This window comes from Astyanax mexicanus, chromosome 4 (genome assembly GCF_023375975.1).
Source record: "Astyanax mexicanus isolate ESR-SI-001 chromosome 4, AstMex3_surface, whole genome shotgun sequence".
Taxonomy (NCBI): Eukaryota; Metazoa; Chordata; class Actinopteri; order Characiformes; family Acestrorhamphidae; genus Astyanax; species Astyanax mexicanus.
The window spans coordinates 18,864,823-18,883,649 of record NC_064411.1 but is presented as its reverse complement, the minus strand read 5'-3'; the positions used below and the strand labels follow the sequence as shown (position 1 = coordinate 18,883,649).

The window sequence follows — 18,827 nt, the reverse complement described above, 5'->3', positions numbered from 1 at the left end:
TACAATGTACACGTGTGCAGTAATCACATCAGAGAACATGCAATACAATTTTTTTTTTTTAAACAAACTCGCATGATAGAAAAGGATAATTAACACTATTCTCATTTTTCATTAAATGGCTCAGACAGAGAAACTTCAGACTCATGAATATTCAAACATTCTATTCAGCCCTGTAATATGATTGGCTGACAATAGCAAATAACGAACAATAGCTCCGCCCACAAAGCACCTATTCGCGCTGAGAGAGAGGTTTAGAGAGCGGTGTGAAGCAGGTGAAGGAGAAAAATAAAGTAAGTTCAATCTCCTCCATTAGAAGAGGACAGAAGTCCCGATTCACTCGGTAAGTTCAGAACTGAAGAGAATGCAGAACAGAACCGTGTAGCTTAAAGTCAGAACCGGTTCTAAAGGTTCCTCAGATCCAGAACCGGTTCTTTAAGCTCAGCTCAGTGTCCGATTCCACTGGAAGAACCAGGATCAGTAAAACACTAGCATTACAATAAATACAAACAGCAATTTTACAAAACGCAGAGCTTTTACAGCACTATTTTCCTTAAAATATGGCCTAATCTCTCCTCATCCGAGTTTAGTAGAGTTATTTCTAGTCATATCAACATCTGGTTTGGTAAATCAAAGCTTACTGATGTTAATTCAGGTGAGCTGCTGATGGAACTGAACAAATACATGCTGACAATAGGAGAAATCTGGAAATAAATGTCTTCAGCTTGGATCACAGGATATAAAGTACTTGCTTAAAAATTAGAAATTTGTGTTACCTTTTAATGTATTTATGTTTATTTGCATTTGTTCAAATCATATATCGTGTTTTTGTCTGGCAAAAGATTCCTATTTCTTAGATAAATGGATTAGTGTAATTTGCTTCGGTGTTTAAAACATTTGCACACTACTGTGTGTGTGTGTATATATATATATATATATTTTTTTTTTTTTTATTTTTTTTTTTTTGCAATTGAAAACCAACTACAGCACAACCACACACTGTTTTCTTTCTCTTGTATATGTAAATAGAGTTTAGATCGGCCCAAAAAAATCCCCATGTTTCTTTAGAGTTTTAAAAACCTTTTAACTACAATTCTGAGTGGCAGGTGTCTGTATTTCCTGATTTTACCCCAAAAGTTTCCTTTACCCCAAAAGTTTATCTTGTCTGCAGCCCACGTTCACACCCCCGTGAGTTAATCGGTGCACAGAGTTGAGCGACGTGCAGAGTTTTTTAATTTTATCTATGAGGAGCTGAGGAACAGTGGAGAAGCTCACATGTGCGCACTGCACAGACCAGCGCTATGTAATTATAATACAATTATATTGGTTATATTACCATTTTAACCTGTGCAACATCACAAATATCACAGTTTGATTTGTTACTTTGCTGTATCGTGATTTTTGCACAAAAGCTTTATATACAATAATAAATACATTTAGAAACGTCTCCTGCAGACAATCTAAACCAGGGCCGTGCAGAGATCTTTGGAGGGGCAAGTGCTCAAAGTCAAAACAGGGCATTACATAAAAAGCATTATTTAATTGTTTTTTTGAAAATGGCAGTTGAAGCTGCTATGTTAAAGACACTGTCTGTATTCGGAATGGCATACTACTATACTGCGTACTGCATACTGCACTAGTATGTACTGCATACTACCAGTGTTGGGAAGTAACGGATTACATGTAACGACGTTACGTAATCAGATTACAAATTATAAGTAACTGTAATCTGTTACAGTTACTGCTTCAGTAAGTGGTAATCAGATTACAGTTACTCTGCTAAAATTAAAGGATTACATTGCGGTACTTTCCTATTTTTACTCTTCCAACACTGACAAAACGCAAATAACATTTTGGTGTGAAATCGCTCTGATATGACAGGGAACTGTCTGCCCCTCCTCCCGTCTCGCTGCACACACACACACACACACACACACACACACGGAGGAGGGGCAGACAGCGGCTCCGCACACACAACGAGACGAAATTAACTGACATTTTGGTCAACGAATAAAAACAAGACGAAAATGTTTGGCAGGGACCAAATCCAATCAGAACTGATTTAGTTCTGTGAAAGGTAGTGACCAGTTAGGAAGAGATCCAATCACTGCTACTTTAGCGAAGGTGGAGACAAGCGGGGTAGTCATCCAATCAGTACCCGCCTCTCCTGCAGTAGCCCGCGCGCTCAGTTACAAACCCGGGAATTAACCTGTCGATACGGAGCTCGACTGGAAGTTAACTCCACAGTGTTCAGCAGGGAGAGAGAGAGGGAGGGGAGAGAGAGAGAGAGAGAGATAGAGAGGGGAGAGAGAGAGAGAGATAGAGAGGGGAGAGAGAGAGAGATAGAGAGAGAGAGAGAGAGAGAGAGAGGGGAGAGAGAGAGAGATAGAGACGGGAGAGAGAGAGAGAGAGAGAGAGGGGAGAGAGAGAGAGAGAGATAGAGAGGGGAGAGAGAGAGAGAGAGAGGGGAGAGAGAGAGAGAGATAGAGAGGGGAGAGAGAGAGAGAGAGATAGAGAGAGAGAGAGAGAGAGGGGAGAGAGAGAGAGAGATAGAGACGGGAGAGAGAGAGAGAGAGAGAGAGAGGGGAGAGAGAGAGAGAGAGGGGAGAGAGAGAGAGAGAGAGGGGAGAGAGAGAGAGAGGGGAGAGAGATAGAGAGAGAGAGGGGAGAGAGAGAGAGAGAGAGATAGAGAGAGAGAGAGAGAGAGAGAGAGAGGGGAGAGAGAGAATTTTTGAATTTTAACCACACTTTATTAATACATCAGGCAAATAAAAACATTAGCAATCAAGTATAAAAATTATTGTATATCATCAGAGAAGTGTAAAATGCCATCTTCCACCACACAGAGAGCACCTTCATAATCCCACACTTCATTAAAACCATCAAAGTTTTGCATGTTCTTAAAAAACATAAAATCAACTCTGATTCTTGATTGCACTAAACCTTTAAAAACCCGACAGACATCACAATTAAAACCTGAGTCCAGTTTTTTCTTCCTACTAAAATAAATGGCTTGCTTAGCTTGACCCAAAATAAAATTAATCAGCTGGCACTTTTTTCTCCGTTTCTGGCTGTACGGAAAACCAAAAATAAATACATGAAGGTTAAAACTTTCACTAAAAGCAAAAAACAGTGAAGTTAAAACCTCAAACAAACCATTGAGCCTAAAACACTGGGTAAAACAATGAAAAACAGTTTCCCTAAAAGAACAAAAAGGACACTCGGAGGACACTGCAGGGTTTAAAATAGAAACAAACGCGTTAACAGCGATAATACCGTGCAAGACCCTCCACTGTATATCCCCAGCAGCTTTGGGCAACGGTGGCTTATAAAGCGCCCTCCAGGCAGGCTTTACACCATCAGGGATACCAAAATGTGCACGCCAAGGGGTGTCCAACTGTCCTGTCAGTTCTTTCTGGTTCAGAGTCTTAACACACCCCCGGTATAGAAGCTTGGCATTCGCGCTGTCAAAACTCAGATCACAGAGTCCATCCGTACCCAGCAACGGGCTCACTGAGTCTGAGACAGTCACCATGGGGCTGACCCACAAACACGGAAAGGGACCCTTACTCTCCAGTCCAGTCTGACCATGTGTCCATTCTCTGAGCAGGCTCTGGTCCTCCTCAGTTAGAGCCTGCTGGACCCTGCGGAGAATCTGCATAGCCACCCTGCAGGATCTCATACCAAGTCTCTGAGCCAGCGCCTCGGCGTTATCCAGCTCCGCTCCTGCAGCCTCCAGCAGATGCTGGAGTGTGACCAGGCCCGTCCTCCTGATCCTCTCAGACATGCTTCGGGTCCCTACGTCCGTGAGTGCCAGTCTAGCCCCATGTAGTACCGGCTCCTGCAGAAGCCAGAAAAGTGAGCCCGTGGATTCCTGCTGCTCCACCCTGTACAGTCTCCATGCTTTAAAAACGCTGAGATAAAAAGAGGGGAGTCCATAAAACGACAGCTCATCAGTCTTTAATAAAAACACAGTCTCTTCCAATCCCAGGCCCCCAGCTCTACGCAAAAGAAACAGCGCCATCTGTCTCCACAGAACATGTGCAGGACCATATAAAAGCTTCTGTAAAAACTGGAGTCTAAAAGTGGCTTTTCTGCTGTCAAGGTGTATAACACCCTGCCCCCCCTCATCTCTAGAAACATATAAAACACTTCGTTTAACCCAGTGGAGTTTATCCCAAATAAAATCAACAATAAGACCCTGAATGCCCATTAAAAAGCCCTGTGGAGGTTCAAGGACAGCCAGACGATGCCAGAGAGACGACGCAATCAAATTATTAACAATTAACGTTCTCCCCCTAAAAGACATACTTGGTAAAAGCCATCGCCACCTGTCCAATCTGTTTTTCACAACCTGTAAAACACCCTCCCAGTTCTTCTTCACCGCATTTTGATCACCTAAAAACACCCCGAGGTATTTAAAACCCCCTTTAGACCACTCCAGTCCCCCTGGTAAGGCTGGCTGTCCTCCCCTCCAATCTCCCACCATCAAAGCCATGCTCTTTCCCCAATTCACTCTTGCAGATGAAATAAAAGCAAAGTCCTGTAAAATACTTGATAAAACATTCACATCGCTTACATCAGAAATCCCCACAGCAACATCATCTGCATAAGCGCTGAGAAAAAAACGCGGGATCCCCTCAGCAATGCAGACTCCACTGAGACTCCTCCTGAGACGGTGGAGCAGAGGTTCGATGGCCAAGCTGTACAGCATCCCTGACAGCGAACAACCCTGCCTGATTCCCCTCTGTGCTGTAAAAGGGGCGCATAAACCACCGTTGAATTTCAGAACACTCTGAATGTCACTATAGAGCACCTTCACCATTGCAACAAAAACGGGCGAAAACCCAAACGCCTCAAAAGTGTTCCACAAATACTGATGTTCGACCCTATCAAAGGCCTTTTCTTGGTCAATTGAGAGGAGCCCAAAAGGGTGTTCAGATCCAGACACCTCCAAGATATCTCTAATTAAACAGATGTTATCAAAAATAGATCTGCCAGGAACACAGTAGGCCTGATCCGCATGTGTGACCTGCCCCATCACCTCCCTCAAGCGGTTAGCCAACACCTTGGAGAGAACCTTATAGTCAGCGCACAGCAGACTCACGGGTCTCCAGTTCTTCACCTCACTGAGGTCACCTTTCTTAGGGAGCAGGGTGAGAACCGCTCTCCTGCAGCTCAAAGGCAGCCGTCCTCTGACCAGACTGTCATTAAGAACTGCGAGCAGGTCCTCCCCAATCACATCCCAGTAGAACTTATAAAACTCAATGGGCAGGCCATCAATGCCAGGGGCCTTCCCTGTGGCCATGCCCTGCAACGCCACCTGCAGCTCCTGCATGGTAATCACCCGCTCCAACTCCTCATTCTGTTCAGGTGATACCTGTGGCAGTCCCTCATAGAACTGCTGTGACACTGACTGGTCCTCTCTATACTCACTGGTGTAAAGCTCCGAAAAGAAACCCATGGCCCGCCTTCTAACCTCCACAGGGTTAACAAGCTCAAGGCCATCGGCCGAGCGGAGGGAGTGAATAAACCTGCTCTGTCCATTCTTTTTCTCCAGACTGAAGAAAAATTTTGATGGAGCATCCATCTCTGAGATGTTCTGGAAACGAGATCTGATCAATGCCCCCTGTGCTCGAACACCCAGCAGATCTGATAATGCTTTTTTCTTATCTTGAAGGGTCTGGACATGACACTGGTCCCCCTCTGAATCAACCAAGCTTTGAAAAAACATTACATCATTTTCAAGTTCAGTAAAAGACTGAACTATGCTTTTTGTGACACCCAGAGTGTACTGCTTACAAAACTGCTGGATATGGATCTTACCCACATCCCACCATTGTTGCAGTGACTCAAAAGTACTTTTATTTAGCCTCCAAGTGTCCCAAAAAAATTTAAAACAGACCTTAAAATTAGAATCATCAGTAAGAGAATTATTAAAATGCCAATAAGCACTCCTGGACTTCACAGAGTTAATAAAAACACCCCCTGTCACCATACAATGATCAGTAAAACCCACAGGACTAATAACACAAGATTTAAAAATCTGTAAATGATGATTAAAACAATACAATCTGTCTAATCTAGCTAAAGAAATAAAACCATCACGTGTGTGTGACCATGTGTACTGCCTAGCAGTAGCATGCTTAGAGCGCCACACATCAGCTAGATCACACTGCTCAATCAAATCATTTAAAACACGCCTGGAAGCAGAATCTGGCTCCATATGATTTCTATCTAAAAAACTGGCAGTAGAATTAAAATCTCCCCCCAATACCAGGTAGTGATCAACGTCACACTCAGCTACAGTTTCAGAGAGCTTTTTTAAAAACGTACACCTCTCCCTCGGAGCTACAGGGGCATAAACACAAATAAAAACCAGATAAACATTTTCATATTTAGCGGTTACTTTTAAAAGCCGACCCTCAACCACCTCCTCAAACTCATAAGACTGGGGTAAAAAGCTCCTTGCAAAAATCACCGCTACCCCAGCAGAAGTGGGTCCTGAGTGTGACATCACCACCCTGCCCCCCCACTCCCTCTGCCAGTCTGCCTCATTCCCCCTGTCGCTGTGCGTCTCCTGTACCAGAGCAACGTCCACCCGTTTAACCTTTAAAAGCTCATAAAGAGCCGCCCTCTTCCGCACGTCACGCGCCCCATTCAGGTTAAGAGTGGATAATTTAAAATCACACATATCAAGGAGTAAAAACCCTAAAAAACACTTTAGCATAAAAGCAGATAAAAAAGGCGAGCTAAACTTTATCAGGTACATCAGGGTGTCCTAGCTGAGCTTTAACTTTTTGGACTAGTTTTTTTAAACGGTGTATTTCAGGCCCCCCAATACCACCCTCCTCCTCAGTCCGCAACAACCCTTTAGTACACTGAACAAACATCTCTAAGTCAGGAAAATAATCTTCAACTTTAACGTACCACTTACCTTTAGTTTCATCTAAAAAACTGCGCACCTGCTCCGCGCTGTACCCCACCTCCTCTAACCCGGGCGCGCGCTCCTCGGTCACGGTGGAAAAACTCTCCGGAGCAGACGGAGGTTCCTCCTCCGATTCACTCCGGTCAGCTCGGGTTTGGGATGAGGAGACCAGCCTCTTCTGAGTTTTTGGCTTTTTAGCGCTGCGGCCGGACCGGGTCCTAACCGCAGGTCGTTTCGGACCGGACTCCTTGCCCTTTTCTTCCTCACACTGTACCCCTTCACCTACCACCACAGTACCCTCCTCTTTACCCCCAACAGCCCCCTGATCCTCACTAACCTCCATACTGCCACTGCGCTCCCTACCTCCTTCACCTTCACCTTCCTGCCCTGCGAGCCCGTCTGCCCTCTCCACCTCCCCCTCTACCGCGGCCTCCGCCTGATCCCCGCCGGCCGGAGCTATGTCGGCTCGGCTGGGCTCAGGCTGAGGCTCCGCTGCCTTATTCGGGCAGTGCCTCACCAGGTGCCCCTCCAACCCACAACCAAAGCACTTCATGTTTTCTGTAGTAACGAAAATAACATAATCAAACTCATCAATCCTGAACTTTAATGTTAAGTTTAGCTCCTCATTACTTTTAAGAATCATAAAAACCCTGCGCCTAAAAGACGTGACGTGCTGAAGAAGACGGGACTTACAGCCTAAGGGCACTTTAAAAAAAGCGGACACAACCTGTCCATGGCGAGAAAGTTCGCGCTTCAGCATTTCATCAGAAACAAATGGGGGGACGTTGCTCAACATGACTTTTTTAGCTGGATTTACGAGTGGGAATACAGCAGTGTACTGATCTTTAAGCACAATCCCATTCTCCACCAGCGAATTTACTTTTTCTACTTCATCCAGAAACAGAACAATAGCACTGTTCATACGGGAGGCAGAGCGGACGGCGGAATACCCCACCGCCGCCCCCACTGCCAACGCACAGTCTTCCACCGAGCACTCCGCGCCGACAGGCACCTTAACGCCATGCCGGCGGGAGAGCTGCTCTAACCCCACTACCACCATACTCCCCACCACACCCGGCCAAACACCGGCGTTTAACCCCCCCGCTTCCCCCCTCCACCCCCTAACCCCCCACCCACGCACCCAAAACTAAACTAACCAAAAAAGTAAAGAAAAAACCCAAAACAAACTCAAAATAACCAAATAAACAAGCCAGAAAAAACAGCCGCTCTCACAAACGCTCCACTCACTCGCCCCTCAGACGCCCGCGCATGCGCACAGAGAGAGAGAGAGAGAGAGAGATAGAGACGGGAGAGAGAGAGAGAGAGAGAGAGAGAGGGGAGAGAGAGAGAGAGATAGAGAGGGGAGAGAGAGAGAGAGAGAGGGGAGAGAGAGAGAGAGAGGGGAGAGAGAGAGAGAGAGAGAGAGAGAGGGGAGAGAGAGAGAGAGAGAGAGAGAGAGGGGAGAGAGAGAGGGGAGAGAGAGAGAGAGAGGAGAGGCAATATATTTCTCCTTTGACGTCGCGAAAAACAAGATAACGTGTAAACCGCGTGGAGCGACTCCATCTCCGGTAAAAACTCCACTAATCTTTCAGCTTCTGCAGACCAGAGTCACAGATCTCCATGCAGAGACCCGCGTTTTAATGCTGATGTTATTTCATGAGCTGATAGTGTGTTTAACTCAGCAGTGCACTAAAACACAGAACTGATACAGAACTCACTCATTAAGATCAGATCATCTGTTTAGTCTCACACTGGGAAAGATATAGCTAGTGTTAAAGCAGGAACAGGTCAGAAAGGAACTCAATAATATAACGAAAATAAAACAATAAAATAAGTGAATCTATGAACCCAAAAGTCTGTGTAAAGTTCCTTACAGCACTTTCTCATCAGTTTCTCACTTTAACTCATGAAGTCTCTCAGTACATCCTGAGAGCATCTCTACAGGACAGTGTGTGAATGTGTGTTTTTGATCTCATTTATAGACTGTAGCTCCAGTAGGTGTGCTGGGTTACTGCTGGAGATAAAACTAGATCCTTTAAAAGCTGTTTTTGCATCTACAGCTCTGTTCTGTCTATTACTCAAGTGGTTATTAAACGTTTCATTTCGTATAAGTGTGTAGTTAATAATTCAAGGGAACTGATGAAAAAGCATTTACATTTACACCCTTTACATTTTAGTCGACTAAATTTACTGTAATTTTAGTAGACTATATTCTTATGACATTAAGTCGACTAAAACTAAGTCGACTAAATTACTAAATTGTGACTAAAACTAAATGCTATTTTCGTCACAAAACTATGACTAAGACTAAATCAAAATTTGTTGTCAAAATTAACACTGGTGGCAAACCTGCAAGTAGATAGCTTACAGTTGTTACATTGTTTGGTTTTAAATTGTTTTATCATCAATTTATAGAAGTGTTTCATAAAATTGTTTGATGAAATGGTTTCATAAGTATTTTTATAGAGTGATTGAAAAGGCTGTTTTATTTGTTTATCTATTTGTTAACTGGAAAGAAAAATAAAAGGATAATATGCAATATGTGGTTGCTACATTCATTCAGGCTTAAAAAAATGACAATATTGTAAGTAATCCAAAGTAATCAGATTACGTTACTCACTTGAAGTAATGTAACTGATTATGTTACAAATTACATTTTGAGTGATGTAATCAGTAATCTGTAAGGGATTACATTTTAAAAGTAACCTTCCCAACACTGCATACTACACACTGCCCAGTATGAAGTATTCAGTACTGCAACACTTTTGATTGTTGCACCCTACACGGCCGCAATGCACACCACAGTTACTGAGTTACTCAAAGTGAATTGTATACAGAAAGAACATGAGAAATGTCCTACCTTTTCCTTATAAAAATTAATCATTGTGCGAGGAGGACGACAATGAGATCTGCATGCTGTCCAGAACAGCAATTGCTTTTCTTATTTTGGAGTTCAATGTGAAGTTAACACAATTCTAACTACTATTTAGAAGCAGCCCCCACAACCCAAATTTGTTCCAGTTATATTTAAAACATTTTTGTATTTATTTTAATAGATTACTGTTTTCATCCATGTAAATACCAACAAGAAGAAATATTTAAACAAACCCATTCATATTTACACAATTTCAACAATAAAAGAACTAAAACACATTGCACATGTGAAACCATTAATTTTTATTCAAATTATTCCCTTATTTAATAGACAAATATGTATAAAACTGAAGGAAATATTTATTAAATTAACAGAACCGTTTATTAACACTGAGGGAATTTTTTATTACATTAACAAAACAATTTATTAAAACTGAGGTAATTGTTTATGAAATTAACAGAATACAGAATGATGTATTAAAACTATGGGAATTATTTACTACAGCTGGAGAAGCCAGTCGCAATGCATGATGGGATGCAGTACACCATGACGATAGCTACTCATGCACACTGCGGAATCGGAGCGGAGTAGTACACCATCCGGGTACCTGTAGTGCACTACAGATCCTCAGTTTGGTCGCATACTGCGACTGCATACTAGCTTTAGGCAGATTTATTATGCGAGTAGTATGTAGTATGCCATTCCGAATATAGCCCTAGGCTTCTTTTCCACAGCAAGGCCAAATACTAGGGTGGTGTTGTACCGTTCCATGCCAGTGCAGACCCCTTGCCCCAATTACAGTTTCTTACTGTTTTCTGCCTTGCTTAATCAGGACTGTGACCATTGTTGTGAGAGTTGGATTGCATTCACTTACAAGATGACAGGGTGTTAAATGATCTCATGCCCACCTCATCCCAAACTTACCCCAATGTCATGTCTGGGCAGAATTCAAGCATGCGCAGATGCATATAAAAATATACTTTATCTACAAGAATATCAGGCAAAAGAGTAGTCAAACAGAAAAGGGTCAATAATGGCAAACAGCAGTAGGCAAACAGTCCAGAGTTCATACACGCAGGGGAATATCAAAGGTTAGGCAAAACACAAGGTCTGTGAGCAAACAAGGTAAGAGTCGAGAGATAAACACAGGCAGTAGAATAACGTGTTGTAAGAGGATAGAACAGTAAATACTCAGCAAAGACTAAGAGCAAATAAGACCCTATAGGGCTAAACCATGTGGGTAGTACTCAGGAGACATGCAACCTGAAAGTGTCATGTGGTCAGGATTGGGTATAATGTGTGTGTGGTGCATCCTGGTCAGTGTCTTCCAGAGGCTGCAGATCGAGTGTGGGAGAAACAGGAGCATTTTCAGCACCAGGCATGACACCCAAACAGATGGGAAACTGTATTGTTATATACAGTACTTTATTTTTATATTGAGATAAAAAAATTGTGTTGACAGTTATTTAAAAAAAATCTGTGTTTAATCATGATTTCTCACACCTTTTCTTTAAACATTTAAAACACCATACAGAAACATACCATACAATAAAACCGGTTGATTTTTGGTCTTACCATGTTGTTACTGTAAACTACAAATCAACAGAAGTCAGGTTAAAGCAGTTTTCTCAACCCTGTTCCTACATATTTTACTGCTTACTCCCACTGTTCTGCACATTCTATAGCTTTCTCTGCTTTAGAATAGAATTAGAATAGAATTCAAATTGCACATGTCGCAAGTACAGAGCAACGAAATGCAGTTTGCATCTACCCAGAAGTGTTTAACAAAAAAATAATTTGTATAATACAAATGTACAGTAAATTGCTGAATGTGTTGTAGCTATGTATAAATATGTACAGGTTATGAATATGAATATTAGATTATAAACATGAAGTGGTATAAACAGAATAAAGAAATAATATAAGTATGTATTATAAACAGAATAGATTATAAAGTATATGCAATAATGAACAGAATATACAACGGAAAAAAAGAGCTGTTAATTAGTGTAAAGTGTGTGAGTTATTGGTGTGTGTTGGAATACAGTCTGTTGTTATTGTTCAGATATTAGGAGGCAGAGTTCAGGAGTATGACAGCTGTGGGAAAGAAGCTGGTCTTAGTACAGAGGCTCATGTAGCGCCTCTCAGAGGGCAGGAGCGTGAACAGTCTGTGTGCTGGGTGACTGGAGTCTTTAACAATTTTCCCAGCCCTTTTCAGACACCTCTTCCTGTTAATGTCCTCTATAGCAGGTAATGGTACTCCGGTGATGTGCTGGACAGCGAGTTTTGTGATGAGTTTTGAGGGAAGAACTGCATTGAATGCTGAGCTAAAATCTATGAACAGCATCCTGACGGAGGTGTTTTTATTGTCCAGGTGTGAGAAAACAGAGTGCAGTGCTATGGAGACTGCATCCTCCGTGCTCCTATTCTGGCGGTATGCAAATTGGTGGGGGTCCATGGTGGGAGGGAGACAGGATTTGAGGTGTGCTAGGACCAACTGTTCAAAGCCCTTTGTGATGATAGGGGTGAGGGCTACCGGGCGGTAGTCATTTAGTCTTGCAGCCCTTCTTCAGCTCAGCCCTGGCTGTACTATAGGCCTGTGCATCCCCTGACCTGAAGGCGTTGTTGCGGGCCTCCAGCAGGAGATGGACATCACGATTCATCCAAGGCTTTTGGTTGGGGTACATGGTGATCTGTTCCTGGGTAGTTACACTGTCTACAGTGGTGGCTATGTAGTCCAGTACAGATGAGGCGTTCTTTAAAGGTACTTAATAAAGTAAGTATTGGTATAATGTGTCAAATACACTGCTGGATATACATAATAATTGATTTATGATTCATACAGGGCTAATAGATTTTAACAGGGAAACTCAATAAAGGACTGATTATTAGCTGATCAGTTGGATCTGGTGGAAAACACAATTTTATGGCAATGATCAGGGTTAAGAAACTGCTTTGAACTACCAACATTACCCAGTGTTGTACTAAATTCTGTCTATCCACAACATCTTCTAGATAACTAGTTAGCTAAATGGATTTTCATTCAGTATAGCTTACAGTACATCCTGCAATCCTAAATGAATAAACACAATTTGAAAATGAAACAGTTATTGGCTGATCAGGCACATCAGGGCAAGTTAGACATTGCATATATAGTTTTTTTTCTCAAACATTGACTATCCATCTAACTAATTCCAAAGATAAGCTAACTGACTAGTCACAAGCTGTATTTTATTAAGCACACAGTGGGTTTGATCTGTGTCTTTTATTTCTTGTCTTTTTAACCAGCTATCAGAAACAATGTCATCACAGTTTACATGGCTAACTACAGTTACCTTTCTTTTAGAAACATCTCTGTATATCTCCGCAATGTGCGCATTCAGAAATGTGAATGTCAGATGTAAGATACAGAACCTCACACTGTAAAGAAAAGTTAATATCACATTTGATATTTTGTATAATTACACTGAAAATTGTACACATTATATAATCGATTTGATGGCCAAATTACACTTTGGGTCTAATTTCCTGGTCATTATTTTATCAGTTTTAAGTCATCTGAAAAAAAAATTACTGTCAGACTTAAGACATAATATAATATATCAGACAACCAGAATCCTGAAGCATAACAAATATTACTGTGGATTTTTTCCATAATGATTCTGTAGACACAGCCCATGATATAATATAGGAAAAGGTCAAATTGCCAGGGCATTATCTTCTTATTCTGCTTGTTTCTCCTCTTTTCTCCTAGATTATGATGTTATTCAGGTGAATTTATCAAATGTTCTTTTGTTTTTTCTGAGTATCTCATGAAAGTCTAATTTTTAAAAGTTTTAAAATGATTTTACATGTGATTTTGTTATGCGAGGCTGTTGATTAGAATAACTGCTTTTTGTCTGTTTCCTATATAGTGTTTCTTTCTGATTATCAGTAATTCGTATCACCTGCACTTCTGAACATGTAAACCTACTGAACTACTAAACCTGAGGTGGTATAATAAGTTCTGGTTTATGAAATTCATTACATTCTGCTGGAGATCATGTTTTTGTGAAGCCGGTAGGGAACACCAACCTTTGCGGATTGCCATGTTATTTTTTTTACCAATTTTAAAGTATTCACTTCATTCATATGTTCACATTTTCTTTTATACTTTTATAAATAGAATCATGGTCAGTATAATTTTGCTTAAACCTTTTCACATTTTATCACCTTACAATCACATACTTAAATGTATTTTATTGAGATTTTAAGTGACAGACCAACACAAAGTAGTACATCATTTTGAAGTGAAACGAAAATGATGCATGTTTTTCAAAATTGCATTCAAATAAAAATAGAAAAAGTGTGACGTGTGGTGGAAATATCTGTGACGATTAATAAAGACAAATATTAAGTTCTGAGTCGTGTCAAATGAGTAACAAGTTTATTAAAGCATAATATTGAGAGTACAGCTCTGCAAAAGCTCTGAGTGTCCAACAGTTTCTCAGAGAGTGTTATCTATCCTCTCTCTGCCTTATTATGAAAGCATAAACCATACTTGGGCATAGGCTTCCGTCTGCACCTGCATCCTTCAAAACTCCCTTCTTTTCTGTTCCCAGACAGAGTCTATTGTCAGCATAACCTCTTTTCACACAACATATTTATCAGCACATACACAAAGTGTCACACTAACTCTAGTGAAATGAATAATCATAAGTGGTGTGAAATGAACATGCATAGAATGATTACATTTGTCATAACAAGGTGGTTACAATGGTGATAATGAAATTTCCCATGTCACGAGCAAAGGTCAAAAATTCAGATAATCAGAGAAAAATACAGAGCGCTTCGAATTGCAAGTATAAAACAGACAAGACGTTGCACCTGAGTGCAACTGAGGTGTGGCTTCTATATATACACACACTAGGCTTAATTACACACAAAGACAAACCAAACTAAAACTGGGGTGAGTGTGACCTCTTGAGGCATGGAGGTGCAATGCCTGGGTCAATGGTAACATCACCCCCCACCTGACGGTCGCCCCCAGCCGACCCCACAACTTTGTGCCAAAGACGACCCCTGGGACGAGGGGCGGGAAGGTACAGTCTACAAGGTAGAAGAGTTGGATACCCCGCGCTTAGAGTCCAACAAAGTATGAACGCTTTAAGCTGGGGCACCATTGATGTCCAGTGGAGGGGGAGGCTCAGCCAATGAGAAAGAGGAAGAAGAAAGAGGTTTAAGTAAGGATACACAAAATGTGGGGACAATACGATATTGAGCAGGCAGTTCTAAGCGATATGAGACAGGTGTAACTTGTTGTACAATCTTGAATGGACCAATAAAACGTGGACTTAACTTCTTTGACGGTAGTTTGAGCTGTAAGTCCCTGGTGGAAAGCCAGACCCTCTGCCCGACTTGGAATTGTGGAGGAGAGCTCCTTCTGTGGCCAGCTTGTATTTTCATTCTGCGAACTGCTCGTTGTAGTCGGACATGGGCTTCCTCCCATGTCTGCTGGCTCCTGTTCATCCACTCGTTCATTGCAGGTACATTGCTGGGTTTAGTGTCTATGTCTTAAACCCGACGGAGAGATGCTGCTCTGATTCCTCTGCTGATTCTGATTCATCAGAACTAAAATATCATATCAGATATAACAAATAACAGGTATCAGCAGGTGTGATATTAAAGAGTTGTATGTATTTATATTTAATATTATTTTATCTTTAAACTCCTTTCATATTTTTCTATAAATTTTTTAAATGAAAGGTATACAAAATTAGTGAAGCTCTAAATATTTGGCAACCAAAAATAATACAGTAAAAATAAAAAAAATAAAAAAACACTTTATAATAAGTGTCTGTAATAATTGTGTAGTTACACATCAATAATCCATGTAATAACAGTGATGGTGAGCATTTTGATTTGGTAAAATCAAAGAAACCCATATAAACATTCAGTAAAAAATTGTCCAAACGTTTACTGGTACTGTATATTATATATGAAGACTGGGTAGACTGGTGTAGACTGGTGAGTCATGATTAGGGGGGTTCTGGGGGGGTTGGGTGGTGGTAGGTGAATTGCAGGAAGGGTGTGAGTCCAGCCATTGTTCTTCACTTCCACCCCCTGATAAGAGAATTCTGCTCATGAGCTCAGAGTGATTCACATATCAAGCGTAATTTCCTCAGACATTTCAGATATAGCACATATACATACTGTACCTGTTAAAATGTTGGACACACCTCCTCTAATTCAATGTGTTTAATTTCTTTTTATGATTTTGAATACTACACACTACACTGTAAACCCACAAATTACGTCTGTTTAATGTAAAATTGGATATTTCCAAACATTTATGAAACGTTTAGTCTGTTGGGTTGTCCTGGAGGGGTACAGAATACAGACACTCGCGGAACCAGTTAAGGATTTTATTAAAAACCCACAGGGTACAATAAACAGTAGCAGATGGTAAATAACACTGGTAAACAGATACCGAGAGGTAAAGACTATTAACGGATAGTGAGGCAGTCCAATGGTCATACACGGGGCAGGCAATATCAGAGATAATCCAAAAACAGTAACAATACACTGTCCAGAGATCATACACGAGGCAGGCAGTATCAGAGGTGATCCAAAACAGAAACGATAAACAGTCCAGGTAATACACAAAAATCCACAGAGTAGGCAAAGCAAAAATCAGAGTCGGGAGAACAAAAAGCAAGGTCATACACAAGTAAAACAATCACAGAATAAATGCTTTGTAAAGTGAGCGAACCAGGCAATACGCGGCGCAGGTGTGTGTGTGAGCTGTCCTTAAATACTACAGGTAATCATCAGTACTCAGGACTTCCTGGCCGGGGCAGGTGATGTGTCACGTGATCGGCAGAGTGTGTGATGTCAGTGTGTGGTGCATTCCGGGTGTTGTAGTTGTTTGACTGAGAACCTCCGTTGGAGCTAAGTGTGGAAGGACAAGGAGCGCCTACAACACCAGACGTGACATGGTTCCTCGGGTTTCATCAGTGTGTAGTCCTTCCCCCTGGAGATACCTTTGATAAACTTGTAGATAATATATTATGATATATTCACCTTTTTCAGGCTTACAGTGTGAATATTTATAAAATAAATATTTTTTAAGTAAAATGGAATAAAAAAGCAAGAAGAAATCAACATATTTATTTGAAAGATTTTTGGCATATTATCTGGTGTAGCAAACGCAAAAAAACTTCCCTTTTAGCTGTAATAACTTGATATTATAATTTATGCCAACTCAAATTTTTATTTCCCATTATTTAAAAAAAATGTGCAAACCAGTTTAAGTAAACTCAACTTTTTTTCGTTTTTACAGTATAACATTTTTTTTTAAGTTAAATCAACTTTGCTTTTTTTGAATTTTAATAACTTGATGTTTTAAGATATACTAAATATTTTAGAGTAAATTCAACTTATCCACTTATGGTCCACTGAGTGGTCTAGTGATTTAAAGCACTGCCACAATGATCTGGAGCTGGTTCGAATCCCGGTCATGCACCTTGCCATCAGCTGCCGGAGCCCACAGAGAGCACAATTGGCCTTGCTCTTTCTGGGTGGGTACAGTAGATGGCGCTCTTTCCCCTCATCACTCCTAGGGTGATGTGGATCAGCACAAGGCTGCGTCTGTGAGCTGATGTTTCGGAACCGAGTCGCTGCGCTTTCCTCCGAGCGTTAGCGCTGTGATGCTACTCGGCAAGGAGAAAAGGCTTGGCTGTTAGCATCATAATAAACCAGCTTCAACAATGCTAAGCTCGGCTCTTAACAGGGTTTTCACCTGAAGGTTTTATCCAACAATTAGCTATATTTTAAAGTTTGAAATGTCCAATATAGCATCTTTACCGTTATACCGTTAAATGATCCATAGTGAGTAACTACACTGTGTTTTATCCTCTGCAGATGATGATCCATCCTGTCCAGAGGGTGATGGCTTGGACATTGCTTTGGACAGGGCTTGTGGTCCTGCAGTTTGTCCTCAGTGCGGCTGTAGATGTTGAGGAGGTCCATCACAGCTCGGTTCTGCACAGACATAAACGAGAGTGGAAGTTTAACATGTACTTCGCTATGGAGGAGCTGCCAGGATGGCTGCTTCCACAGAAAATCGGACAGGTAAGAACTTCTAAAGGATTATTGCGGTTCTGACGATGCCAAGGAACCTTAAACAGCCATGAGAACAGCTGCTTCAGGCTGTTTTAAGCTAATGCCTGTGAGAAACATCATTATGCATCATTAAGTTCTTCTATCAAACATCAGCCTGAACGGGTTCAAAACCCCTACATGGAGTATTTATAGGTTTTGTTGAGTTTTATTGTTGGTTGTTAGTTGTTTTAATGTGTGGTTTGAGTATCAGGATTATATCTGGATAAGACTAAACATTTCCTAATACTCTAATAATATACTTTTTTTCCTCAATTTTCAAAAATAATGTTTATTGAAAATTGGAGTTAATAAGACTTAAATATTAGTTATCATGCCTTATTTGTAAGTTAATTTAATTGTGGAATTTTTTTTTACTTAAAATCGTATGGTCAGAAGAATAAAATATATATTTTTATTATTAAGCCTTGTTTTTAACTAACATATATATACTCACAGACAGTACTCTCCGAAAACTCAATAAAATTCACTTGTTCTTACAGCCTACAACATAGGACCTAGGCAGTTCATCATACTATATTATGCGTAATATATATTATAGGTTTACTTAAGGTAATCTGGGGGGGATGACTACACACTGATGGTAAGTGTCAGAAACTGTGGGGCCACACCCAGTATGCAAATAGATAGAACAAAAGAAAAGAAGTGGCAACAGACTAAACAGACTATTTATTGATTATAATTTGATTTATGGTACGCCCCACTTTTAATTTTTTTATTTCTAAAAAATGTTTAAAATATCCAATAAACGATTGCGTCCCACTTGCTGTTGATTCTTCACAAAAACATTAAAATTTCATATCTTTATGTTTGAAGCCTGAAATATGGCAAATGTGGCTGAATACTTTTGCGAGGCCCTGTATATGT

The 18,827-nt window shown here is 40.9% G+C and overlaps 5 protein-coding genes across 13 annotated transcripts in view; 3 read left to right on the top strand and 2 right to left on the bottom strand.

Moving 5' to 3' along the window:
* LOC111197331 (NACHT, LRR and PYD domains-containing protein 12-like) overlaps positions 1–18,827 on the bottom strand; it is a 686,367-nt gene that overhangs the window by 299,397 nt on the left and 368,143 nt on the right. The gene's annotated exons all lie outside the window — the stretch shown is intronic.
* The window catches only part of LOC125801186 (zinc finger protein 665-like), a 316,241-nt gene that overhangs the window by 63,363 nt on the left and 234,051 nt on the right, over positions 1–18,827 (bottom strand). The gene's annotated exons all lie outside the window — the stretch shown is intronic.
* The window catches only part of LOC125801441 (zinc finger protein 239-like), a 308,090-nt gene that overhangs the window by 96,644 nt on the left and 192,619 nt on the right, over positions 1–18,827 (top strand). The gene's annotated exons all lie outside the window — the stretch shown is intronic.
* Positions 1–18,827, top strand: part of LOC111189991 (zinc finger protein 239-like) — a 269,338-nt gene that overhangs the window by 201,072 nt on the left and 49,439 nt on the right. The window lies entirely within an intron of this gene.
* The window catches only part of LOC111189065 (cadherin-12-like), a 28,662-nt gene that overhangs the window by 630 nt on the left and 9,205 nt on the right, over positions 1–18,827 (top strand). The window contains exon 2 of the mRNA XM_049477690.1: positions 17,703–17,912. Within this exon, the coding sequence (XP_049333647.1) occupies positions 17,703–17,912 (210 nt within the window). The remainder of the gene's footprint in view (positions 1–17,702; positions 17,913–18,827) is intronic.